Source organism: Vicia villosa, linkage group LG6 (genome assembly GCF_029867415.1).
Source record: "Vicia villosa cultivar HV-30 ecotype Madison, WI linkage group LG6, Vvil1.0, whole genome shotgun sequence".
NCBI classification, from domain to species: Eukaryota; Viridiplantae; Streptophyta; class Magnoliopsida; order Fabales; family Fabaceae; genus Vicia; species Vicia villosa.
In genome coordinates, this window is record NC_081185.1 from 139,045,350 (window position 1) to 139,073,045 (window position 27,696).

Consider the following 27,696-nt stretch of genomic DNA (forward strand, 5'->3'; position numbering starts at 1 on the left):
GAAAATTTCAAATAAAATTGTATCATTATAATTTAATATTATATATTATGAGATTAATTACTATCCATTCTCATTATAAAAATTGTTAATTCATCACTATAATTATAAGTGATAAAACAAAAATAAATTTCTTTCCACATTTAACTTATATAATTAATTGAATATGTAAATTTCAGTGTATTTTATTTAATTTTATATATTATTATTGGAAAGAAAACGTTTCAGAAAAACAACAAGTTTACGGTTTGCCATTTGCCCCATTTCTAAGTCTGTTTGTCGTCGTTATCCATTCCATCGAAAGTCGAAACTAGTATGCACCGAGCAAGTAAGTGAAACTTGTGGACCCCACCACCTTCTTCTTCTTCCTCCCCCAAACGGTTTCTGAAAACTCCAAAAACCCTAAACTCCACCATCTTCAATTCAACCTTCAATGCCCTCTTTCCCCTTCTCAAGAATTCCTCCCCCAATTTAACCCATAAACCCTAGATTATATATTTCAATTTCTCGATCTTCTTCTCTTTCTCTCAAATTCACGCACAAAAACCTTTCATGGATGCATCCGTGAAGCCAGAATCGGAATCTAGAACCGGTTTGCTTGATCAGGAAATGCCAGCGGTGAATGGTTGCATTGTTTACACTCGAGGCAAAAGGTCTCTCAATCCGTGTAATGGTTTTTCCGAGGACGTTGATTGCAAGAGATTCAGGGAAGATGCGGAGACGCCGATTGAGTTGGAGAATGGAGTTGATTGTTGCACGGGGAGTAGAGATGATGGCGAGTGTGGTGATGCGATGAAGAGTGAGGTTCGTGAGGTTGCGGAAACGGCGGTCAAGCGGATTACGAGATCGGCGATGAAAGCGGAAGTTGAGTCCAGTAAGGTGCCGGTAAGGAGTTTCAAGCGGATTACACGATCTGCTATGAAAACGAAAGTTGAGTCCGATGGGAAGACGGTGAATGTGTTAGAACAAAGTGGTGCTGCAGTTGGTGCGGTGCCAGTGAGAAATTTGAAGCGGTTTACACGTTCAGCAATGAAAGAAAAGGTTGAGTCTCGTGAAGAGACTGTGAATGTGGTAGAACAACAAGGTGCTGCAGATGTAAGTGGTAAAGGCGATTGTGTGGTGCCAGTGAGAAATTCGAAGCGGCTTACACGTTCAGCTATGAAAGAAAAGGCTGAGTCTCGTGAAGAGACTGTGAATGTGGTAGAACAATTAGGTGCTGCAGATGTAAGTGGTAAAGGCAATGGTGTGGTGCAGGTGAGAAATTCGAAGCGGTTCACACGCTCAGCAGTGAAAGAAAAGGCTGAATCCTGTGAAGAGACGGTTACTGTTGTAAAACAACAAGGTGATGCAGTTGTAAGTGGTAAAAGCAATGGTGCAGTGCCAGTGAGAAATTTGAAACGGTTTACACGTTCAGCAATGAAAGAAAAGGGTGAGTCCTATGAGGAGACGTTGGCTGTGGTAAAACAACAAGATGCTGCAGTTGTAAGTGGCAAAGGCAATGATGGCCATGTGGTGCCAGTGAGAAATTTGAAGCGGTTTACACGATCAGCAATGAAAGAAAAGGCTGAGTCCTGTGAAGAGACACTCAATGTGGTAGAACAACAAGGTGCTGCAGTTGTAAGTGGTAAAGACAATGGTACGGTGGGGATGTTCAAGCGGTTTACCCGATCGGCGGGGAAAGTGACGGCTGAATCCGGTGAGGAGACAGTGACTGAGTTAGAACAGCAGGGTGCTGCCGTTGCAAGTGGTGAAGGTTCAGTGAGGATGTTCAAGCGGATTACACGATCAGCTTCCATGAAAGCAAATCCTGAGTCCGGTGAGGAAACAGTGACCAAGTTAGAAAAAAAAAGGGCCGCCGTTGTGGGTAATATCAATGGTGTGTTAGCTGCTCCGAGAAACAAGATGGAGTTGAAGATGTCAAAGAAGATTGTGGTTAATAAGAAGCCTACAACAGTCAAAGAGCTCTTGCATACCGGATTACTTGATGGCATCTCTGTGGTTTACGTTGGCGGCCTCAAGAAGGTTCCTAATTTTGTTTTGATATGCTTAGCGTTAAACAAGAAGTTTGCATTTAAGGAAACATGTTTAAAACTTGAAGGATGGATAAATAGTTTGATAATTGATTAAAAGCATTTATGTATAATGATAAACTATTTTAACTATCAAAGAAGGAATGTGATTAAATTGTTTTCATTTCTGCAAGCTATCTTGATTAGCTTATCGAAACAAACTATTAAAGATCTTAGAGCTTGGAAAATATAATGAGAAACATATATGTGAAATTGTGTCACATATTATCCGGAGAAAACTTTACATAGAATAGATAGACTAATAAAAACTTTTCCATATATAGTGCATACACCCAAATACATTGTAATATTTAAATGCAAAGCAAACTCTAGTAGCATTGTATTTATTTTATTGAATTTTAGGAGGACAGTTTAAGTTAAAGTGGAAAATGGATTAATTTCTCCGTTGCTGAGGATTGTGTATACTGATTATCCGAGGCATTAGGAGATGGCATAAGCGTTACTAATCAATCACGCTTTTGCTAATAGGAATTATTATTATTAGTTACACCCCGAACAATGCATTAATAACTTGTAACATTGCACTTCAACATGGATTTTAGCTCTTTGAGCATCTAGTTATTTGATCATGGATTTTTTTTCTTCATAAGCTTCAAACTGGTGCTCTTGGTGGGCTGTTTTTTTTTTTTTTTTAGGAAATGCTGCTTTAATATATATGTTCACTACCTGTGGTGTTTAATATTGCAATTTTGATATGTTTTTATTACAGGCACTACCTGTGGTGTTTAATATTGCAATTTTGATATGTTTTTATTACAGGCACTAGGATTAAAGGGTGTTATAAGTAATGGGGGAATATTGTGCTCGTGCTGTCTCTGTAAAGGAAGCAGGGTGAGTTGTAATTCTGTCCCTGCTTACCCGTTTGTTTCTTGGGTCTGAATCTGTCCCATCATTCACTTTGTTTTTTTTAAAGGTTATTCCACCTTCCCAATTTGAGATCCATGCTTGCAAACAATATAAGAGAGCAGTAGAGTATATATGCCTTGAAAATGGGAAGAGCCTGCTTGATCTGTTGAGAGCGTGCAGGAGAGCTCCCCTGCATGATTTGGAGGCAACAATTCAAAATTTTGTTCGCTCTCCACCCGAGGAAAAATATTTTACTTGTAAAAGGTGCAAAGGTGAGCTTCTTGTCATGCTGATCCGGATCTTGTGTGTCACTATTATGGGAAGATAATGTATAGCTTTCTTTATTTATTTTTATTTTTTGGTTTCCTCGGGTGCTTCTTGATATCATTATTTTACCCATATAGGATGTCTCCCTTCTTCTTGTATGGAAAGAGCGGGACCTATATGCTCTTCTTGTGCAGAATCATGTAAACCTGAAGAAAGCTCGAAGAATGTAGTTGGCAAAAGAGTCAGGTACTTGAGTCATTTCTACCCATATTTTGCTCATGTTGAGTGAATTGCATCATGATGAAATTTTGGGTAAAGTTGATTTTTTATTGTTTAATCAGAGTCAGAGCACATTTTGAGCAGGCAACTACAGAAATGTTTTTGCCCTTATTTTTCTTCTCAGATTAATTAGATTTGCCATTGAATTATCATTTTAATGGATTTCTGTCTGCAGTTACCAAGATCTGTTTAAATTGATTTATCTTAAGCTGGTACTAATTGTTATATGATTTCAAACAATCTAGACTCTAGTATAATACAACTAGTGTATTCAAGTTTTTATCAAATTACTGCATGCCAGTGAACACAACATTTGTTTGCTTGAACTATAAACAACTAGGATTCAAAGTTCGTAGACAATTATGACAAGCTTAATTCTGCCATCTGTCTTGTTAAGCCATGTACAGGAATATAATCTAATGGAATGGCATAATGTTACAATTTAAAATGGAAACTAGTTAAAAACCCGTGCTATCACACGGGTCCCGTCTGGATTCACAATACTTGTCTACGAAACCATCATTAGTAAAGTTTGAATTCATTCTTCAATTGGTTAACGTTGACATAATTACAAATATAGGCAATTGATACGCACCAACTTTTAACCATTGATTCATACTTACTTTATACCGTACAACCGATTCTCCAATTTCAATTATATAAAACAACAGGAAAAGAACGATTTAAAAGATAGACATTAAAATTAACAGTCTATAGCTGGTTTCTAAGAGATACGTTCACATCTATTTGTGGATCCATGCCTGCAATGCAAGGACCTTCATTACGATGAACAATCTACCGCTGTTAAATTGAGAAATAAAATGACAAATAAAATTAATCTTAGATTAATTTACTTGACCAAGAGAGTGTTAAGTCTATAATGTTAACTTAAGCCTTGTACAGGAATATAATCATATGGAATGGCATAATGTTACCGTTTAAAATGGAAATTATTGAAAAGTCGCCATAATTTCAAGTTACCTGTAACACCTCTTGGCCTTAATTACAACAACTTTGGGCTGCCTTTATTGGCGCCCAACACCTTCACTGTGTTGGGTGTAAGGGAGTGTGTTTAGCCCCCCATTGCCTAGAGATATGGTTTAAGTAGTGCTTACAAGTCTATCTTCATATAATCAAGTTTTGTACAATTGGGTTAGGTCTTAAACTTATGTTTGAAGATGGCATTAGAGTTTATCTGAGACCCTTTAGGCCTCCCTAATACCTTCCGGCCTTAACTACAACTTTGGGTTTAGCCCCCCACATTGTCAATGCTTAAGGCTTATAGCCCTGTGTGAGGGTGTGTGTTGGAAAACCGCTTTAATTGCAGTTTAAACCAAGTTGCCTAAATTGCGTCAGCTTTGAGTCGCCTTTTTTTACAGGCTCGGACATCTTCGTGGTGCTGGGCATGAGGCCAGGGTGTGTGTAGTCCTACTTTGCCTAAATATATGGTTTAGGCAGCTAGGTAGTTAATAGTGGTATATAGCGCCGGGATCGCGTCTTCGCCGCCGCGGAGTAAAGATGCGTCCGCCACAGAAGAGATCATGCATGGCATGTAGCTGAGGCCGCGTCACTCGCGTGTTCTCTTCCGCAATATTGAAGACGATAAAAAGCCTCATTTTCCTCTAAAGTCTCAAAATTTAAAACATTATAAGGGTATTTTGGGTTTGTCACACTCGAACCTAGTGTTATTCTCTTTTATGTGTTTGCTGAAAGCATTTCTCTTCCCTCTTCTGCTAGCTTCCTTTCTGTGTCCCATTTCCTGCAATTTAGCAGCGGGCCCTGTCCAACTTCCGCACGTCATCAGATTCTTGTTTTTTCCTCTCTTTTGTTTCCAGTTTCCTTCAATCCTCTTTCTTACTTTCCTTCTGTTCTGTTCTTTATTTGTCGAATTTTTCAGCGCACCCCGTCCAACTTTCGCATGTAATTTGTCGAATTTTTTCATCAAATAACAGTCATTCCAGCTAAGCAGTGCCTAAAAGGCTGGAGCAATTTTCACTTTACAATTCCGTTTTATGAGGCCGAGTTAGTCATCTTAGTCCGAATTCTAAGAGAAATGCTAGGTTCACTTTGTTAACGTTTTATGAGGTTGAGTTCGTCTCCAAGTCTGAAGTCTAAGAAAAATGCTCTCTTCAGTTTTTTAAAGCGACCACATGAAAAGTTCAATGAGATGTGTTCGAGGTCTCCCATTGCTCTTCTCTAATTTATATTTTCTTTTCATTTTATATCAATCTTTCAGGTCCCCTAGGCCAGTGTTGGTCTCCAAGTCATCCTGTGCTACTGAGCTGTCAATTTCTTCAAAAAGTAAGAGACATGGGAAGAAAAGAACAAAGTTAGTATTCATATCTATTTCATCCATACAACATATCAAACATTTATATAGTTTTGCATAATATTTGGTTTTCATAGCCCAATCCATGTGTTTACATGGTTTCAGTTTTTTGGATTTCATGAATTGATTTTCTCTCTATAGTGGTCTGCTTTGTTGTTTTCTTTTAACTTACATGCTGCAAACCGTGTGTTATCAAGGTCATCAAAAAGGGACAACAGCTCAAATTCTTCCAAGAGTGCTTCTGTGCCTATTCTACCCCAGAAGAAAATTACTCTGAAGACGAAAAAGAAGTTTGTACCTGCCTTTACTTTCTCGGCACCCTTTATGTAGTTAAGATAATGTTCTTGTGGGTAATGTTTAAACTAAATAACATTTTCGTTTCCCTTTTATTCTATTCAAGTGTTATTACCAGGTCACTCTCCGTAAAGTTGAAGACCACTTCAAATTGTTTATCGAAGAGTCAATTGAAGATAACTAAGAAGTTAGTTCCATACTCCCCCTTTCCACTTGTGGGTAACAGCTGTAGTATTCTATCACTGTTAGGCGATGTTAATCTTGTTTTGCTTATCCAATGTATTCTTTTCCAGGGATTTTCGGTTGCACAAGTTAGTTTTTGAGGAAAATGGATTGCCTGATGGAACTGAAGTAGCTTATTATGCAGGCGGACAGGTTTGCTTGTGCTTGATGCAACAGTTATTGTATGTCTATTATACTGCTGTGCTGACGGCTATTCTGATTGACAGAAATTGCTTGAAGGTTTCAAAATGGGCTCTGGAATTTTGTGTAGATGTTGCAACACTGAGGTATCCTCACTTGCACACTTAGCCTGTACATTTTTAGGCATTATTTGAGAATAAATAAATTGTGTATAATTTTCTTTAAATGTTTAATGTTGTGCAGATCAGCCCCTCACAGTTTGAGGTCCATGCAGGCTGGGCTTCTCGCAAGAAACCGTGAGTCTTTTATCTTTTCTTTTATCTTGGGGTGGTGGGAGTCTGGGAGGGATATTAAGCAACTATTTGAACTGTTTGTTGCTTAAGCCTATGAATTTTACTGGAAGTGCAAAATTTTTTGGGCAGTTATGCATACATTTACACATCAAATGGGGTGTCTCTCCATGAATTATCAATATCGCTCTCCAAGGACCGAAAATACTCTGCAAAGGACAATGATGATTTATGCGTTGTTTGTTGGGATGGTGGAAATCTGTTGCTTTGTGATGGATGCCCAAGAGCATTTCATAAAGGTCAGATATACATTACAAAATATTTGATGGGGAAAATTATCTATTTGCCAGTTGCTAACCATTGTGTGAAATGTGGAATCATCTTTGTTCCCCATTATTTATCCTCTTATTCATATGATGTTGTTGCAAATTATATGAACATATTTATCACCATATGTTGTTGATACCTATAATGTAAGCGTTTCTATATGACTATCACCTATGGTGCTAATTAATGTACACAGTTCTTTGAGAATAAAACACTTTAAGGGATCATGAGGAACATGAGCAAAGGTGACGCAAATTATAGTACTTTTTTGTGATCTGTCACATGCCTACTATTCACCCTTCCTGCAAAAATAAAAATGGAGAAGGACAAAGTGAAATGGTTGTTTATCTATTTTACTTTTTTGCAAAACATTTTTCCTTCTTGGGTAAATTTAAATACCTCATTAACAGTTGTGTTATACTAGATTTATTCATTTTTAACTTTTGATACATGTCCTAGATTTATCATCTAAATGTTTCAAAGATGGGATAATCACATGTTCAAGTTAAGGAATTAGACTCCTGGATATATAAGATAAGGCTGTCAACAAAATTACCTACAATGGGTTTGACCCTTCCTTAGTGGACCCTGCTAGGACTATTTTCTTATAGCACTAAGTTGTTTTTTTATCTCTTTTTTTGTTATATCGCTAATGTCTCAAATATAATTGATGACATCTTAAATCATATCTTATGATTGACTTTCAAATTTCCTTATTTATCATAATTTGTTTCCTTATTAAATTAAGTAGATGTGTCTAGTAGTAGTATCCATAAAGATTATTGTTTTTTCACTTGTAATAGCATTTTGTTCATGTCATATCAATAATTTATCATTCCTAGTATTCCTTTCCCTCCCTCATACCTAAAAAGCTAAGCCTATAACTTCAACATTTGCTTTATTTGGTAAATAAAAAGATAGTCATCAGTGAACTTTTATGTTCCGATTTTTGGAATGTACAGAATGTGCATCTATATCAAGTATTCCACGTGGTGACTGGTACTGTCAATTTTGCCAAAACATGTTCCAGAGAGAAAAGTTTGTCGCATACAATAACAATGCTTTTGCTGCTGGAAGAGTTGAAGGAGTTGATCCTATTGAGCAAATCACCAAGAGATGCATTCGCATAGTCAAAGACATTGATGCTGAGCTTAGTGGGTGTGCTTTATGCAGGTAAATTTGTAAAGATCAGAAACCATTTTATTTTTATGGACTTGGATTTTATCTTTACTGTACTTCATATTAGCAGCTGTCACCATATGGATGTGCTTCTGTATTTAATTAATTGTAAACCAATATTGTATATTTTGTGATTTTTATGAGATGTACTATATAGAGAGAAATTTTTGCACATGCAGGGGTGTTGACTTCAGCAGGTCTGGCTTTGGTCCACGTACAATAATACTGTGTGATCAGGTATGTGCTCTTGTGTTGATGTCCCTACAGAGGCCTCTCCAATATAGAGTTTATTTTTTTCTCTTTTTTATAATGGTTTAGCGATTGATGAGCGTATGAATTATCTACTTAGGGGTTTGTATTGTTTTACTGAGCCAACTTGATGTTGCCCCCTCTGTTTCTGCAGTGTGAAAAGGAGTATCATGTTGGCTGTTTGGGGGATCACAAGATGGCATTTCTAAAGGTGTGCAGTTGTTTATATACGGATACATTAGTATAGCCAACTTTCCTTTGTCTTCTGAACATATGGTTGTAACCAATTGCAGGAATTGCCAAAAGGTAACTGGCTTTGCAGCGATGATTGCAAGAGAATACATTCTACTTTGGAGAATGTTTTAGTTAGAGGGGCTGAGAGACTCCCTCAGTCTCTCTTGTCTGTTATAGAGAAAAAGCATGGAGAAAAAGGATTGGATCCCATCAATGATATTAATGTGAGTTGGAGGCTTCTTAGTGGAAAAAATGCTTCTCCTGAAACTAGACCATTGCTTTTGGAGGCTGTCTCTATCTTTCATGTAAGTTTTTTCCATCCTTTTGAATCCATTATAATCCTTTTTGTTCCTTCTTTCGTGGAATGTGGTAAGGATCGATATATAACTTTTAGCAAGCTATAAGACTTACAATGGCTATAGCACTTTTTCATAACTCAGTTTCAGATCAAACACTATCTTATAAGCTGTTTTTTTTATAAGATATCTTAGAAAACTTAACAAATAAGTTAAGAAACACTTAGAAAATGTCATAGGCTGTACTTATAAATTCTCCCAAACAGTCTTACAAAACTTATGTGAGTAGATAAGCTCATATAAGCTAACCCAAAAGGCTCTAAAATGAAACGAAAAAAACTTAAGGGACCAAAGTAAAATCTAAAATTGACTTAAGAGACCAAAAGTGTATCTTAGCCCACTAATTAAAAAAGAAATCTGATATATATTAACTGATTAATTTCTATGTACTGAGGTATTTAAACATTGATCCCATTAAATCGTCCATTAGATATTTGTATATAGATATTTTAGAACTTAACTAACTAATAAAGGTGGTATCATGGAGTGATTTAATTGATTGCATGTGTAAACAAATTTTACAGTGTTGGTGTATACAAATTAAATCCCATTAATATTACTTTTTAAAAATTATTCAAATACTATGTCTTCATGTTTGAACCAATGTACCCTGAGCTGGTGCCTTAACCGGTTCAATGATCCTTTCGATTTTCAAAACATAGCCTAGACATTGTCAGTTTGCCACCATGACTTTTGATTACTAACAAGTAACAAATACTCCCTCTGTCTAGCCTTGTTTATAAACATAGTTACTAAATTCAGCTCTATTTAATATCATCGTTTTAAAAACACAATTTTCTAAGATTAATGCATAGTCCCAATGCAAATTTAATGTGATATTTATAATAGTAAGTGATAATTTAGCTAATATAACTAATTGTGTGAAATAAGACATTTTTGCTTATAAATAAGATCGGAGGGAGTAATAATGTTTTTTATTTTATTTTTCACATTTATGTGTAGTACAAATTATTTAACATAATTTTCAGTGTAGTGGCCATCAAACTAATTGATATCCTGCGATAGCACTCTTTGGAATTTGATTTTATGCACTTTGCTAAAGATTCACATGGTTGCTGTATGATTATATGATGATTATCATGCTACTAATCTTTCGGTTTGCTTTGCCTTGACAGGCTTTAATGGTCTTTTCATTTGTTACTTAAAAGCCACTCTCAACTTGTTTATCAGATTTTTTGCCAATAATTTCACTGTATATATGAGCTTTATATATACATGGCTTGCTTTATTGTAATATTACAATAATTGGATTTGTGATTTAAACTTCAATTGCTTCAGCAATGCTTTGATCCTATAGTTGATGAAGCCAGCGGACGCGACCTTATTAGAGCAATGGTTTATGGGTTAGAAAATACGTTTAAAGCATTTGATTAGTCTCATTTTTCTCTTCAATGTTTTATTGTCCTTACCTTTGTTTCAATTGATGTATCCTCACATACAGAAAGAGTGTGCGGGGTCAAGAATTTAGAGGAATGCATTGTGCATTACTAATAGTCAAGTAAGAAGTGGTTTTCCGTCTCTTTTATTATTTGATTCCTACAATTTACAATACTATTTATAGTTTCTTTCTTTGATATTGAAGTTCATCTGTGGTATCTGCCGGCATGCTTCGAATCTTCGGCACTGATATTGCCGAACTTCCTTTAGTTGCAACAAGTAACAGTCATCATGGGAAGGTGAGACATTACTGGTTGTCTGCCTCACTTGCTCCATACACTTTTCTCTACTTTATTGAAACTCTTCGTTAAAATTTTGATTGATTTGCTATGTATTGTGGTCACTTGCGGCGTTGACTTGATATTACATTAATTGTACTTTGGTTTGATCCAAAACAGGGCTACTTCCAAGCACTCTTCTCCTGCATCGAACGGCTACTGGCTTTTATGAAAGTAAAGAATCTTGTGCTACCAGCTGCAGAAGAAGCACTGTCCATATGGACAGATAAATTTGGGTTTAGCAAGATTAAACCAGACGAGGTATAAAATCTGTTTTACTATTTTCCAGGCGGTAGCTATTTTGACATTTTTGCCTCTTTTCAGCCTAGCTTTTTTGAAGTTGGGATATAATTATGTTTACTTATCATCATGACACCCTGCTTCCAACTTGAAATATTGAGTTTTCCCATGACCTGCAGCTTGCCAGCTACAGAAGGAACTGCAACCAATTTGTGAACTTCAAAGGGACAAATATGCTTCATAAAATGGTGCCTCCATGTCGAATCATCAATAATCAACCCCCACAAATTTTTATCGAGAAAAAGTCAATCATGGAAGCGGAAACCTCGTAGCCTTCTCGCCTCCCTTTTTTTTCTTCCTCCTTTCAGATAGATAGTTATGTGAATATATATGCTGTCGGCTACTTTAAGCCATTAATTATTCAACCCATTCCTGTCAATTATTTAGACATGACCCATGATGTTTTCAATGTTAATTATAGTTTTAAGTAAACAGATGTTCTTGATCTTGGATATTGTTTCTAAGTTTAACAAGCTCGACTAGTTAATTGTTGCCCACAACAGAAGTTTCATGGTCTAACATTATTATTGATATTCCAGTTTTTCAGTTTTATGCGGTAATCAGTTTCTTGTATGATTCAGAATTTTGACAGGGCATATTAGTTTTTTAATTCATAAATTGCAGAGGAAGAAATTGGTAGAGACCATCACCTTTTCAAAGGATGATCCTGTGTAAGATTTTTCTTATCACACAGTCAATGTGAATACACCTTCCATTAGTGTAGGCGGTGCAATGAATTAAATTCAAAGTTAGTGCAATAGAACGAAACACATGGTGGTGCATTAGAAGATAAGAATCCAACTTCAATCTCTAATTAGAATGAAACATAATAATAGAATGTTGACCAAAATCTCCCACACCCACCGTTCTCAAATGAATGACATAAAAAAACCTATTTAGTTATCTTCACCTTTTTCTAATGTCAATCTTTCTACAGTTACTTGGCGTCTCCATTTTCCAATCTAATTATTTACAACACACCTTTATCTTGCAACCAAAATTCATTATTTTCATCGAACCACACTTTTAAAAGTTGGCTTTTGCAATTGACCCATAACTTTCTTACCTCCTACTCCAATCATTCATCTCAACCACTCACACACTTTTTCACATGCACATAATATGTGCATTCCTTCCTAGTCCATGCACCATCCCTTCATTCAAAGCCCATTTCTAAGTCCAAAATACACGAATGCACTAACCAAATCCTAAATCCTAAAACTCAAACATGAGATTCAACAAAATCCACTTTTGGCTATCAAGCTTTGTCATGTTTCTCATTTCTATTATCATTGTTCATTACAGCACGCCACTTACCAACACCTATAACACTACTATTAATAGTTCTCAAGGTAGTTTCGGTGTTCAACTTGGCATATTAAACAAGTTTATAAAATTAAATGGTGTTCAAGATTTCGTGTCTTTGGTGGTATCAAGTATTGCACAGCATCATCATAGGGAGAAGCATAAGGAAAAACGCGACAAGGTCGAATGGACTTCTAAATCATTTTTAAATTGTAATGCGACCATTGTTTTCACGGTTGATTTAAAGGGTCATGCTAACTTTAGTAGCATTCAAAAAGCAGTTGATGCTGTTCCTGAATCTAGCTCTAATACCACTCTCATCATAATCAATTCTGGTATATACAGGTTGATATTTCTTTCAATTTATCCTTTTACTCAATATATTATTTTTTTAAAACAATTTCTCAATAGATAGAATTATCAAATGTGATTTCACATATTTGTCGAAAAATATACACTTCCAATATAGAGATATTAAACTGTATAATATATTATATACAAACTAAATATTTGATGAATTTTTTAGAGAGAAGATAGCGGTTCAAGCCAACAAAACAAATTTAATATTACAAGGTCAAGGATATCTTAATACAATCATAGAATGGAATGACACTTCAAATTCCACTGGTGGGACTTCCTATAGTTACTCATTTGCAGTCTTTGCTTCTAAGTTCTCTGCTTACAACATTAGCTTTAAGGTAAAGCATTCTATGTATCATATCTATAAGATAATAAATATAATACATATTTGCATGGTAACATTTTAACCTTCTAGAATTTTTGAAAACAACAGAACACTTCTCCTCCACCTTCACCAGGAGAGGTTGGAGCACAGGCAGTGGCGCTGAGAGTTACCGGTGATCAAGCCGCATTCTATGGCTGCGGTTTTTATGGCGCGCAGGACACACTCAATGATGACATGGGAAGACATTATTTTAAAGAATGTTTCATTCAAGGATCCATTGATTTCATATTTGGAAATGCTAGATCACTTTATGAGGTAATAAAATCAATTATACATCGTCCTGTTAAACCAGCTCAGTTGATAGCTGTGTAGAGACATCATATACAGAAATGTAAAGTTTTTTTAGGTGTTTGTAAATAAATCTCTTATTAAATTGTAATACCAGGATTGCACCATAAACTCAATAGCAAAACAAGATTTAGGCGGTGTTGACGGGTCTATCACGGCGCAAGGACGACAATCATTAGAGGAACAAACAGGATTTTCGTTTGTGAATTGCAACATTGTTGGAAGTGGAAAAGTGTGGCTTGGAAGAGCTTGGGGACCATTTGCCACAGTTGTTTTTTCAACAACAAACATGTCTGATGTGGTAGCTCCTGAGGGATGGAACGATTGGAATGATGCATCTAGAGACCAGTTAGTAACTAACCAAATATTTATTTATTCTCTTATGATATTAATTTTTATTTGATTGTGTTAATTATTATTATTAAGACATGATGATTGACACGAGTTTAATTGTTGTGTTAACATAGGACTGTTTTCTTTGGAGAGTACCATTGTTCAGGAGTTGGAGCAAATTATACATCTAGAGTCTCTTATGCAAGACAACTCAGAGATTATGAAGCAATTTCATATATTAATGTTTCATATATTGATGGAAATGATTGGCTTCTTAACTATTTAACTTGATTTTTTTAATAATAAATTTATATGATCAATTTTAATTTTGTTTCTGCCTCTCTTGTTAATCATGTTTTTCTTCTTCTTCTATTCTATTTCATTTAACTTTCTATTAGCTTAACCAACATATTTTGCAGCTTTTAAACCTTATAATAGCTCTTTAGTTAGTCTTCTTTAGATAACTATTTATTTGCAATTTATAGCACATGAGTTTATCATGATAAACACTTATGTATAAACTCTTTCAATAGTAAAATATAAAATAGAATTAAATTATTTTGAATTGTAATAATTTTGGGGACGATTATAGGCATTGTTTAGTGATTGTTCCTAAATATAACAACATTTAAAAAGCGTTGCCTTAAATCCCACAGAAAAACATCCCCTATTCTCTTATTTTAGGCGACACTTGTTAATAGGGTGCCCAAAAAGGGAAAAGAGCGTTGTCTTAAATAATAGTAGGCAACAAACAACGTTCACATAAAAGACACTTGAAAAAAGTTTCCTAAGCTATTATGCAACAACTTTTGCATTTTGGCAATCATTTTTAAGTATTGCAAGAGACAATAAATATCGTGGTGCCGCTACCATGTCATGAATCATCGAAATATAATTTCCGTAGATTCATGCCAATGTAATTTTGCTTAAAATTATCATCGGTATTCATAGAATAGTTTGTCAAAAATTAGAAACTATTCTTTCACAACTTTCAAAGAAACAAAATGTTAAAGAGAACCCGATCAAAGAAAAAGCCCATTTTTCTACTCTTCTGTGCAAAATAGGTTTGAATAACATGTGCTTTATTATATTATGTGCTTTATTATATTATGATGAGAAGTTACAAGACCTCAAAAGACATACATATCTAGTTTCAACACCAACTAGAGTTCTACTTAAATAATAAATGGCTATCTTGTTTCCATTCGAGTAATCTTAATCAAACAAAGTTTCAGCCATTTTCTTTGTAGAAACACATCTAACTTTAATGGATTTTCTTTTATAAGACACGTCATAATGGGAGAATTATCTAGATATATTTTAATTTTCTCAAATGTCTTCTCTTGTCAAAGTCCCATCAAAATTCTTCTTCACTTTTAAGCTTTAATAAAGGTATGAACACCTTTGTCCTTCCAAATATATTTGAGATAAATCTTCAAAGTTAATTTACTTTTCCTAAAAAGAGATTGAATTTTATTTTTCATTATTTGGAGAGGGAAGCTCAAAAATAGATTCCTCTTAGATTGATTCTACCTCAATTCCTATTTTTTTAATTAGGAATCCTACAAATATTTGCCATGCGAAAAGCATATTTAATTGAATTCATTTTTGATTGGACTGACCTTAGGCCCAAATTAGGAGAGACCCAAACACAAGAAGGCCCAATTCAAAGACACATACACTGAGTTGCTGAAAGTCGAGTAGACCCTTAGTCAAAAGGCCAACACATAATCTTTGCCCTCAAATGATTTCTCTCTATGAGATCTAACCGAAGGGTCCTATGCGTTCCACGCCAAGTGAGCTGGGGAGATTCTAACCGACTTTCGTATATAAAGATCTTCACGCGCCAATACCCATGAATTCTACTCATTCTCACACTCATACTACTTCTCCTTCAGTTACGAACTTCAGAGTTAGAGTGCTAATCTTGTAGGTCCATCCCACTCCGCCATATCAGGAGTTTGCACATTTTCCTATTTCAGTCCTTCATTAACTATTTTATGTTTCCTAAACGAAATAGTGGCGATGTCTATGATAAATCGACTTTTCATTCTCACGAATTTCCACAATCAAATCCTTCTTATTCTAACTGTTACAAATCATTACATGGATTTCGCTCAAAGAAGACGATGATATCTGATCCATCTATCGAAGTCACCGTATTCTCATATGCCTTTAAGCCATCCATCTATAGATAGACATGACTTGGACTTTATAGATTTCTAGAATCACATGCTACTATGGTTTTATCTACTTATAGTGATTTATTTATAAGTGTAGGTTTGTGATAGATTTTGTCTCTTAAATCTTCTTTCTCGTAATTATGACTATATAAATGCGTAATATTATATTAATTGTTCGATTTATAAGATTCAATTTAATTATTATGTGTAAATTAAATTAGTTTAATTGATATAATGCTTGTTTAAACATCTTCGTCCCAGAGTCATTGTATTTTCTACTAATCTTAGGAAGTTGTTTTATAAAAATTCGCTATCAAGTTTTTCTTATAAAACTCTGATTTTTGAAGAAAATAATTTTAGGAAAAATGTTTATTCAAGCTCCCTCCCCTTCTAGACTATTTTGCACCCAAATTTTAGAGGTTCAAAGGATAGTGAAGTTGAAAAGCAACTAAGGGAAACAAATATGAAGACCTTTGTTTATAGAAGCCAACAAATCAAATCAAATATGCAACATAAATTTTGTATATCATATAAAAAAATTGTCTCAAAAACAATATTAAAATGTCAAAATATCATACTCCTCTTTAAAGCATAAACATACAATTTACAAATGAAGGTGATTTCCTTTGTTTTAACTACTTAGGAACATTAATTTCCACCCACTTTCTTTCTTAAACACGACAGAATCCAATAAAACAAACCTGCAGAAAAGAAGCTAACAAACCAAGCATTATTATAAATAACAACAAAAACATCAGAAACTGATTTCAACATTCCAACTTTATGCAAAAAGCCAGGAATCACAGGCAAGATTCCAACAACTAGAGCCAAAATTGCAGCCACATTAAATCCCCTTGAGTAATAATAAGCACCATGAGAATTTCTTGAATACAAATCCTCAATGCTTAAATCAGTTTTCTTCACAAGATAATAGTCCACTAGAATAATCCCTCCAATAGGACCCATCAATGCAGAATATCCAACAAGCCAAGTATAAACAAAACTCTCACTTGACTTAAGAAGCTTCCAAGGTTGAAAAAGAATTCCAAGAAAAGCTGTTACTATAGCCCCTCTTCTAAAAGTGAACATCATTGGATTAAGATTCACAAGAGCATTTGCAGGTGCAACAACATTAGCAGCAATGTTTGTTGTGATTGTAGCTAGGCTTATTCCAAGTATAGCAAATAGTGTAGTCACAAATCCACCTATTTTACCAAGTAGTTGAATAGGGTTGGAAATAACATTACCAAATATAACTTTTGTTGATGATGTTACTACTATACCAACAAATGTAAATGCTCCCATGAAAATCGGAAGACCGGCTTGACCGATAATTTGATCGTTTTGGCTCTTAGCATATCTTGTAAAATCAGGAATGTTAAGAGCTAGGGCAGCCCAAAAACTTATATTAGCAGTTAGAGATGGGAAAAATAAAGACCAAAATTCGGAGTTCGAGAGTTTGGAGGATAACGAAAGCATGTGGCCGAAACCATTAGCATTAACATAAGACCAAACTAAGAGGAGGGAAGTGAGTAGAATGAGTATTGGAGCTGAGTACTTTTCAAGCTTTCTAATCCCTTCGATTCCTTTCCATACAATTGATAATTGAGCTATCATGAAGACTAAGAAGCAAAAGAATTCTAATGGGGAAGTGCTAAGCCATGGTAGAGATTTTGATAATGAAGTTTGTTTTATTGAATTTGGTAGAAGAATGAAAATTGTCTCACCACCAATCCATGTTTCAATTCCATACCAACCACAACCAACTAAGGCTCTTAGGAGAGTGGGAATGTGAGCACCATGGATGCCAAAAGATGATCTAGCAAGAACAGGAAAAGATATGCCATAACGAGTACCTACATGAACAGATCCAAATATTTTAAAGGGTTAAATACGTTTTTAGTCCCTATAAATATGCGACTCTGCATTTTTAGTCCTATAAAAATTTTCTTTAATGAATGGTCCTTCTAAAATTTTTATGCATGCAATTTCAGTCTTGCTATTTTCTAAAATTTTAAAAACGGTTTAATTACCCTTTAATTTTTAAATTTTTGAATAATTTTTTTATCCTTTAATTTTTAAATTTTTAAATAATTTTTTTTATATATGTTTAGAATACTGTAAAATATTTATTTACCATGTTTTAGAATTTTTCAAAACGAGAAGGATTAAATATGAATTTTTCAAATTTTTAAAACATTATGAATATGTCTACAAAATAATCATTCTAAAATACACATTGGTTTGACAGCAAGGACTGAAATTACATACACAAAAATTTTAAAAAGACCATTCATTAAAGGAAAATTTTATAGGGATTAAAAATGTAAGATCGCATATTTATAGGAACTAAAAATATTTAACCATATTTTAAATTGTGGAGATACCAAATCTTCAATCTAATCACTTTTATAAATAAAAAATAAATTTATATATAAATAGTATAAACATGTAGATCCATAATCCATTGCTACGTACCTGGATGACCAGTGAGAACCAATGGAACAAAAAGAATCATGTTGGCTGCAACCACAGTCAATATGCCTTGCCACCAAGCCATGCCAAGATCAACAAGGCTACCAGCAAGGTAGTAAGAAGGGACTCCCACCACTAGTCCTACCCATAGACTAGCCATTTCCAAGCCAGAAAATGTCCTTTGACTTGGTGTAGTTGGCTTGAGATCATCATTGATAAGCGTCGGATCGGGCTCTATCTCGAATCTCGGCGAAGAAAAATGGACTTTAAAATTGGATGATTTCACAAAGACATTATTATTAGCTAAGGAATGATTGTTGGCATGGATGGCATTGTTTGGTTTTGTTGAAGATGAATGAAGGGTGAGAGAGTGAGAGAGCTTTGGAATTTTTGAATATGCAAATAGATTGGGATAAGAAGAAGAGACATGAAGGTTGAGACATTTGGATACCATGTTAGTTGTAGATCTTAGAAGATGTGATTATTGTTGAAATTGTAGAAACTAATGTCTATTATTATGTATATGTATGAATGTATTATTAATTATTATTGTTAACATCTGAAGTTAATGAAAGGGTGCAAATCTGATCAGATTAACTTCCTCTGACTTTTTTGATTACTTCATATCATGTGCAACGTTGACAAGTATCTTTATTCTATTCGTTGTTTAAAGAATAAAATATCATATCTTTATCAACATGGTTGAATAAACAATTTAATTGAACATTTAATTGATAAAAATATATTGAACAGATCAACTGAACATCACTACAAGAAAATTATCAACATGATTGAATAAACAACTTAATTGAAAATTTAATAGATAATAATATATTGAACAGATTAACTGAACATCACTGCAAGGAAATAATTTTTTTTTATTAGCTGCCAAATATTTGCTACGGTTGTTGATTCAAGCATGATTTTAAAAACCGGACCGATCAGAAATAGGAAGGATCATTGGTCTGGTCTGATTGCTGGACTAGGTATACTATTGAACTGGTTCGAACTAGTCAAAATCGGAAAACTAGGGAATCAACGGTTTTAGAAAATCGACGGTTGAAATGCATGTTTTTTTTCCGCACAAAACGACGTCGTTTTCATGATTTTTTTTTTAAAATTAAAATATAATTAGACTTTATTCAAACCTTATTTGGAACAATTTTTTTCCCTGTTTGCAATTAGACCAGATTTAAAATTTATTTAAATTTAATTTTGTATTATTTTGTTGTGAGTGATAATTATATCTAGAAGTTGAATGTAAAGAATAAACATGTGAAATTGTGATACTTTGAAATTTTAAAATTTTGTAGGTGTTGTGATATTTCTTAGAGACAGAGTTATCCGGTTCAAGCGATTTAATAAATATATAGTTGCAATAGAGACTGGTTTATTCAACCGAGTTATCCAGTTTAATCCGATTTAGTCATGCGGTTCGACCAGTGAATTGTTGGATGATTAGAATAAGTCAAATGCAGTGTAATTGGTTTGAAGTGTTTTTGGAGAATAACGTATTTGAGAAGCTATTTTGGAAAAGCTGCCAGAATACTGTAGGAAAAACCAGAAAAATATTTATGTTTTTAGGCTGATTTTGTTTAGCTTTTAATTAGTGTTAGTAGCACTATATATACATTTTGTAATATGTTGAATGTATTAATGCCATATGATTTTTTACCCTCTCAATTAATCTCTATTCTCTCTAAACTTGATCTTCCCCAATCCTCCAATTTCACCAAAATTATCCATCACCTCCATTGATTCACATACAAGGTTTTTGTGCTTGTTCCAACATTTGGCATCAAGAGCTTTGGCTACGATCCTATTACGTTGCAATGTCCGTTTCAAACGACAAGATTCCCACCAATCTTCCCATTCTTGATTCAAAGAACTACAACAAATGGTGCAAACAAATGAAAGTTTTATTTGGCTCCCAAGACGTGCTCGATGTGAGTACTACCGGTGTTACCCCTCTTTTGAAGAGGCTACAACTGCCCAACAAGCCACTCACAAAGAAGAGAAGAAGAAAGACTACAAGGCTCTCTTCTTGATACATTCTTGCGTCGATGAAGACAACTTCGAAAAGGTTGGTGATTGTGACTCGGCGAAGAAAGCTTGGGATATACTCGAGAAGGCGTACGCGGGAGTTGACAAAGCGAAGGTGGTGAGGTTACAAACTCACAATAGGCAGTTTGAATTACTTCAAATGGAAGAGAAGGAAACGGTCAATGATTACATAACGCGTGTGACGCGTTTGGTGAATCAAATGAAGGCTTGCGGTGAGTCGGTTTCGGAGGAAAACATTGTGTCGAAGGTGTTGCGTTCTTTAACAGCAAGATTCGACAACATTGTTGTTGCGATTGAAGAATCAAAGGATCTCAAGATCATGACGAAGGATGAACTACAAAGTTCATTGGAGGCTCATGAACAAAGGATGGATGAAAGAGGAAATGATAAGGCAAAAGCGGAAGTGGCTTTGCAAGCTCGTTGATATGAGAAGAATAAGAGATCGAAAGGGAAATGGTCTTCTAGAGATAAGAAGAATTTCCAGAATTTCGCTGAAAAAATCCACAAAATTCAAGAGGACAGAGAGGAGAAGGAACCTCCAAGGATGGTAGTCAAGGCAACTACAAGCTGCTCAATAAAAGTACCAAGAGATGTTACAATTGTCAAAAGCTTGGACATTTCTCAAGAGATTGTCGTTTCAAGTGCAAGGAGAGTGATGCGGATGAAGCTAAGGTTGCTAGGAAAGAAGTGGATGATGATAGCACACTTCTTGTGGTGATTACGGAGGAGAATAATGGCATGGACAACAGTAGAAAGTTGCTGGATAGCAACTACTGCAGTACCGAAACAATGCAGAGAACGCATTCGGAGAAGAACACATTGGTAACGGTTCGAGATGGAGATCAAGGTAGTGATGAGTGGTACTTAGATTCTGGTTGTTCGAATCATATGACGGGTAGAAAGGATTGGTTCATGAAGATCAATCAAGCCACGCGAAGTAGAGTGAGATTCGCGGATAACACGACTTTAGTGGCCGATGGTGTCGGTGATGTTTTGCTGAATTGAAGAACTCTGATGCTTCGCCAAGTGAAGATAGCATGTCAAGATTCTCAAAACCTTCTTGTAATCCTGACTCTTTTGAATGAAACCGGAGTTGGATTAAATGAATCTGTAGGCCAGATTGAAAAAAACGTGAAAGATTGATGAGAAACGAGATGTATTTTGTGGAGTGGTTGGTATAGTAACAATAACATTGGGATTGGGATGCTGTGCTAATATTTTAGCAATATCCATCATAGGAATCATGCGACCTTGGAAGGATTAATAAAGTGGATCTTTTGATCTTTGGTTGCCATGGTTGAAAGTTGGAAGGATTAACTATATGCTATGATGTTTTTATCTTGTATATGAAGTATACAATGAATTCAAGCTAAAGTTGTAAGACATATTTATATGGGTTTAATGGATATGCACTGATTGTGTAAAACAATTTTACACTGTCATCCAATAGAAAACAGAGAAATACTTGCATGGACACGAACCTAAATCCATATATTTAGGAACAACCAATGAAAAGAGAGAGAATTTAAATTTATTTAAATTTTAATTTCGTTTTTAATTGGCATCATGGGGTGGTTGAGATAAAAGAGGAGAGAGACAATTTAATTTTTAATTTTTAATTAATAAAAAAAATGTGATTGGTTGTGTAACACCCTGGATTTCCGCTTACCCCGCAGGGCTTCCGGCCTACCAAGCATGTCACCAGCTTAATCAATAATCCCCTAGGGGTTAAGTACATATTCATAGCAATTCCTGCTACCAATTGAGCTACTAGCTCAAGTGGTAGCAGGAATTGCTATGAATATGTACTTAACCCCTAGGTACATGGTTCGATTCCTGCGGGTTGTGATTGGTTGACGGTGTAAAACTATTTTACACTGTCAGTGCATCACCCATTTTCTCTATTTATATACTCACTCTATTCATGAGTTTATTTATTTTATTGAAAAATTATATTTTAAATATAGTGAGTCTATTTTGAAATATAGTAAGTTAATGATTATTAAATTAATACATTGACAGAATTAATCTTAAATAGAAAAAAGACATAGAAATTTTTTTTATTTAAAAATATTGGTAATATAATAATTATTAAATTAATATGTTGGGTGACTAATTATATTACTAGTTTAAAATGATTTTTATATATAAAAGTTATAAGGCCTTAAAAAGAGATTTCCTCACTAAAAATAAATAAATAATAATAAAAAATTCTACTATCTGTTTTAGGCGGAGTATCCCTTATGCTCCCTTTATTAATCTCATTGCTTATTTTAAAAAAACTACTTTTTTAATACAATTTCTTAAATAATTGACAATATTTCAAAAACATTATTCATAATATTTATTTGCTCCAAAATAGACACTTTCATAAAAAAAATATTATGACTAAATTAATCACAAGTTTTTTAAAATATATTTAAACTTAGAAATATTTCATAATTAATCAAATTTAACTAAATATCTTGAAAACAATTTAATATGTGCTAACTACTTATTTTCAATACTACTAATTTCGTAAGAAATATTATTACATAAAAAATATTGCTTACATTCATTTAGTCTAAATAGACACCTAGCTTACAAAACATTTATAACTAAATTAGTTACATTTTTTTCATAAAATATATTTTAAAATAATTAAAATTTTAAAATATTAATAATTAACAAAATAATTTTTTCAAAATTTCTAATATTTTAAAACTAAATTACAATTTTTGTCATCCCGCAGGGATTTGTTAAAATACACCCACTTATTTTTTATGAGTGTGTCTTTTAGCAAACCTTAATTTAAAAATAGTTAGATGCACGTTAAAGTGCATAGGGGTGTTCAAAACAAAACCGGCCCAATAGAAAACTTCAAAATTGAACCAAAGCAAACCGAAATCGCAAAAAATTGCATTTAGTTCGGATGTGTTTGGACAATTTTTTAACAAACCGCAAAGTTCGGTACGGTTTGCGGTTTGTATTTTATAAACCGAACCAAACCGCATCATGTTACAACCCCCCAAACTTCAATTAACTTATATATAGCCAACCCAAACCTATTATGCCTTAGCCTTGCGATTACAAATAATTTTCTCTTCCTCACACTTAAGGTTTCATTTTAAGTCTTCTCAAATCTCTCCTAGCGGTATTGCACATTCTTTTCGTCTTCTTTTCCAAACATATCACATATTCTTTTCTAATCTTTCATCTCTTAAGTTCTTTCTTTTTTATCTTATTATTTTTATTCTACTGTTCTCTTTTCCATTTACGTTTTTAATGTTCCTCTTCTTATCTAATCGCATCTCTTCTGCTATTTCTTTTTCATCTTTTCTAATATTTCATCTCCTCATTTTTTCTATTTTATTATAATGTTTTTGATAATATTTTATACTACTATTTTATATTTTTTATTTCACTTTTATCTAATATTATTTTTGTATATTAAATGGAATGTTGTTATCCAAATATGATAAATTTTATTGTTATTTGGTAACGCTTAAATGAATAAATACAAAGTTATGTTGTCATCAATAAGTGTATGTATAGATCAATAAATTTTTGTAAAAAAAAAACGAACCAATCCAAACCGCATTGGTTTGGTTTGGTTCAGTTTTATTTCTAAAAACCAACCGAATCAAACCGAACCACACATTTTTTCCTTTTGTGGTTCGGATGATTTTTATGTCAAAATTGTCCAAACCGCAGTGCAAACACCCCTAAAAATGCATGTTGTTAAAATAAATCTTTATAAAATCAAATGAATCTACGCTAGCAAATCCCTTTAATTTAATATGTAAACTAAATATATTGTTCAATAAAACTGAAAAACATAATTTCTTTTATAATAGTAAATAAATTAGTAGTTTTAGAGAAGTGGCATCGTTTCTAGGTCAACAAATGTTTTATTCAAATTTATAATTTTATTAATATTTAAAAATGTATTAAATTCTAGTAAAAAAGGACGGAGAATATTTATGTCTTAAATACAAATTAATGTTTTTCTTTGACTCTTGACCCGTTTTGAAAAGCAAAACTTTTAATACTATAACAATAGTTATAATTTCAAAGAGAATAGCATAAATCTATAAATTAATAACTCCTTGTAACTTTTATCATCCATGAAAATTCAAAGAATGGCTATTTCTACATATTTATCCTTGTTGCTCACTATTTCAATGATTTTCATTTGTCACGCCCTTTCACCAACACCTAGTCCCAAATCCAATCCAAATCTGTGTGAAATTGTGTGTGAAGGTGTAGTAGTGTTTGGTGTACAAGAACGTTGCTTGAAACTTCTAGAATCTAACTCTCAAATTACTTCCGCCAAAGATTTTCTTACCCTTTCTAAAGTGTATTTAGAGATGTCAATAGAGAAGGCAAAGAAAGGCCAAGACTATCTTAAAAGTTTAATCAGTAAATACCCTTCTTCTCAAGCCCTTAAAATGTGTGCAAACGAATTTTATGGTGAATTTATTGGAGGATTTGTAAGAGCTATACCTCAATTGCCCACAGAACCGAATGGTGCAAATTGGGATGCTACAGTTGTTTCCCAAGATATTGACTTATGTGAAAAACATTTGGCTATAGAAAATATGGTTCATGACCCTTCAATTTCTGCACTTAACAATGAAATGTACTTTCTTTGTTTAATTGCAGGTGAAGCCATAGACCATATAAATCATTGAGATGCGTTGTTTTTCTTGTCATCGAATGCTACCTGGATAATAACAGTTTGACCTTACAAAGGTTTAATTTTAAATGATAGTAACTATAGAATGACTACTAGTTTCAATTTTTTGAATCATAATTTCTCTTTTAATTGACTTAATTTATTCTTGTGTATTCTATGAAATTAATGTGTAGTTAGTTTTCTCATAAGTATATATATTCAGAAGTAATCACAAACAGAAGGGAGTTATCTAATTCTGAGATAGATTATATAGGAAGCTTTATTAGAGAAAAGTGTCTGGAAAATTTAAAACAGAGGCGACCAAATAAAGTCTCTTCTCTATTTTCAGTTTATTTTTATTTTTTTTAATAAACAATTTTATAAGATATCGTACTAGGGGTGCAGCCCTTACAAAAAAACTTTAAAGAGAGTTAAAATAGTTTAAAGATAATTTATACCAATCATAAAAGAAGGTCCTAGAAATAGAATCACTACTCCCTAACCATCTATTTTCAGTTTATGTGAGTACAATATAACATATTTGGAAATTTTTAGGATTTTTCATTGTCAAAAATCTTAAGGTTCTTTTAATGAGGTGAAGAAAGATTAAAAAGTTGTACAATATATAAAATTTAAAAGGATTCACGGTTAAAGAGAGAAAATTTTTAGAGTTTTAATTAAGAATTAATTTTAAGAGAGAAATTAATGCATAAGTTCAAACTAGCATGGATAGTATTTAATTTTTTTTTAATACCACATATATTAAATTTGTAGAATGTATGCATTGAATTCTTTTACTGATCACCGTCAAACTACACGTAGTTTTGCTTGTACTACGTCAAAATAAATTATTGATTATTTATTGAATAAAAATAATTTTTGTTCAATTTGATTTATCTTTCCATTTTAATTATATCTTTTATTTTTTTGGAAAATAAAAATTATATTTAACCAAAAACAGTTTAATACACAAACACCATCCATAGAGTCCAGCACAATACACCAATCTCAGCCCTAACTAACAAATCATGAGCTGAGCTAATTTATCTTATACTTGAGGTACACCCACATTCTATTCACTATACTCTCTATAATGCTCATAGCCATATTTGTATCTTTATAATCTTTGTTATAAACAACATTTTTCCTATTCCCCCACACTTCATATACTGTCTCCCTATGGCAATCTTAACAATCTGGCTGCGCCAATTTTTGCTCTTGCAAAGCTAGCCAAACAATCTCCTGATTTCAACCTTGGATGTTATGGCTTATGTTCATCCACCTAAGAATTTTCTCTCAGGGCTCCTTTGTGTACCTGCACTCAAATAACAGATGGTGTATATTTTTGGCACTATCACAAAATAAGCATTTCTGGCCCGTCTGAATGCCAAACTTCGCTAATCTATTCTTGGTGGCAAGCATTTTTCTAACAGGCAAGCCAGAGTACCACCACAGCCTTAGGCTTGACTCTATTGTTGCACACGATACCTCCCCACTCAACCTTTGGAAGGTGCTGCAGAAATTTCATATAAAATTTCTTGTACGAAATTATATTATTTTTTTATGAAAGGTATAATTAATTTGTTATTATTATTATATCAATAAATTACTAAATAAATTTTCTTTTAAGTATTATCTAGTATTTATTATTACTCTTTTATATTTCAATTCTTTAGTTTATACTTTTTATGTATTGGTATATTTGTAAAAGATTTACAAGAGATGACACGATATTGACTAAGGCATGTAGATTACACCATGGTAGTTAAAATCGGACGAGGTGTTAAATTGGTTCGAAGTAGATGGGGGAAGGAGAGGGGAGGGGATATTTCAAGTGAAATATGTTTGTTTCAAGTTTTAGGAGAAAGAGGAGGGGAGCAAAATCCCTTAAAAGCACACTTTTTGCGTTCCCCAAAATCAGACGGATTCGGAGGGGAGGGAATGTGAGATACAATATTTAATTTATTAATATATTTACTAAAATAGCCTCAGTTTTATTTTAATGTTTCAAAATTATTATTTTCTTTCGTGTTCATGTTTCTCTTTTTTTGTGATTATTCTCTATTGCTTTCACCAACTTATTATAATTATTCTTCACCTTCAAATTATTTTTTTATTTAATATAAATTATAATCACTAGTTTTAATTTTATGAATCATAATTTCTCATTTAATTGATTTAATTTATTCTTTGTAATCTATGAAATTAATGTGTAGTTAGTCTTCTCATAAGTATATATTTAGAATTAATCACAAAGAGAAGGGTTTTGTTAAATTATGAGATAAAGTATAGATGAGCTTTATTAGAGAGAAGTGTCGATGTAAAATTGAAAAAGAGGTGATCAAATTAGTCTCTTATAGGTTTTTTTATAAGAGGAAGAAAGATTAAAAAGTTTCCGAATATATAAAACTTAAGAAGATTTTTGTTGAAGTGAGAATTTTTTTAGAGGTTTAATTGAGAATTACACTTCTAAGAGAGAAATTTTTTTGAAAACTCAAATATGAGAGAGA

General features: G+C 33.4%; 3 protein-coding genes across 5 annotated transcripts; 2 read left to right on the forward strand and 1 right to left on the reverse strand.

Moving 5' to 3' along the window:
• The first annotated feature begins 231 nt into the window (after window positions 1-231).
• LOC131610206 (uncharacterized) lies at window positions 232-11,647 on the forward strand. 3 transcript variants are annotated; one of them, XM_058882096.1, is made up of 20 exons: window positions 232-2,019; window positions 2,847-2,918; window positions 3,001-3,205; window positions 3,338-3,446; window positions 5,716-5,808; window positions 6,006-6,098; window positions 6,209-6,289; window positions 6,396-6,477; window positions 6,552-6,611; window positions 6,709-6,761; window positions 6,888-7,054; window positions 8,045-8,255; window positions 8,441-8,498; window positions 8,665-8,721; window positions 8,804-9,049; window positions 10,400-10,464; window positions 10,563-10,619; window positions 10,704-10,797; window positions 10,957-11,097; window positions 11,256-11,647. In XM_058882096.1, exons 1-20 carry the CDS (start codon window positions 550-552, stop codon window positions 11,406-11,408), a joined length of 3,567 nt encoding a protein of 1,188 aa, XP_058738079.1. In that variant the 5' UTR covers window positions 232-549; the 3' UTR covers window positions 11,409-11,647. The 3 variants fall into 3 exon arrangements, 2 of the variants coding, with proteins under 2 accessions (XP_058738079.1, XP_058738080.1); XM_058882097.1 differs by lacking the exon at window positions 5,716-5,808; XR_009286417.1 differs by lacking the exons at window positions 10,957-11,097; window positions 11,256-11,647 and having other exon boundaries at window positions 10,237-10,464; window positions 10,704-10,728.
• A 181-nt stretch (window positions 11,648-11,828) lies between these two features.
• Window positions 11,829-14,140, forward strand: LOC131610208 (probable pectinesterase 15). The gene is made up of 5 exons (XM_058882099.1): window positions 11,829-12,786; window positions 12,968-13,139; window positions 13,235-13,441; window positions 13,572-13,822; window positions 13,942-14,140. The coding sequence occupies exons 1-5, from the start codon at window positions 12,365-12,367 to the stop codon at window positions 14,096-14,098; spliced, it is 1,209 nt and encodes a 402-aa protein (XP_058738082.1). The 5' UTR covers window positions 11,829-12,364; the 3' UTR covers window positions 14,099-14,140.
• Window positions 14,141-16,464: 2,324 nt separating this feature from the next.
• On the reverse strand, window positions 16,465-18,982 carry LOC131610207 (purine-uracil permease NCS1-like). The gene is made up of 2 exons (XM_058882098.1): window positions 18,469-18,982; window positions 16,465-17,846 (listed from the first exon to the last, which is right to left on the reverse strand). The coding sequence occupies exons 1-2, from the start codon at window positions 18,917-18,919 to the stop codon at window positions 16,639-16,641; spliced, it is 1,659 nt and encodes a 552-aa protein (XP_058738081.1). The 5' UTR covers window positions 18,920-18,982; the 3' UTR covers window positions 16,465-16,638.
• Window positions 18,983-27,696: the final 8,714 nt, after the last annotated feature.

Excerpts from the sequence above, each read along its gene's own strand:
- LOC131610206 (XM_058882096.1), top strand. The coding sequence starts at position 550 with ATGGATGCATCCGTGAAGCCAGAATCGGAATCTAGAACCGGTTTGCTT. Across the intron at positions 6,290-6,395 it reads CAATTGAAGATAACTAAGAA|GGATTTTCGGTTGCACAAGT; the intron begins GTTAGTTCCATA and ends ATTCTTTTCCAG. Across the intron at positions 11,098-11,255 it reads GCAAGATTAAACCAGACGAG|CTTGCCAGCTACAGAAGGAA; the intron begins GTATAAAATCTG and ends CATGACCTGCAG.
- LOC131610208 (XM_058882099.1), top strand. The coding sequence starts at position 12,365 with ATGAGATTCAACAAAATCCACTTTTGGCTATCAAGCTTTGTCATGTTT. Across the intron at positions 13,442-13,571 it reads ATGCTAGATCACTTTATGAG|GATTGCACCATAAACTCAAT; the intron begins GTAATAAAATCA and ends TTGTAATACCAG. Across the intron at positions 13,823-13,941 it reads AATGATGCATCTAGAGACCA|GACTGTTTTCTTTGGAGAGT; the intron begins GTTAGTAACTAA and ends GTGTTAACATAG.
- LOC131610207 (XM_058882098.1), bottom strand. The coding sequence starts at position 18,919 with ATGGTATCCAAATGTCTCAACCTTCATGTCTCTTCTTCTTATCCCAAT. Across the intron at positions 17,847-18,468 it reads GGTTCTCACTGGTCATCCAG|GTACTCGTTATGGCATATCT; the intron begins GTACGTAGCAAT and ends CTGTTCATGTAG.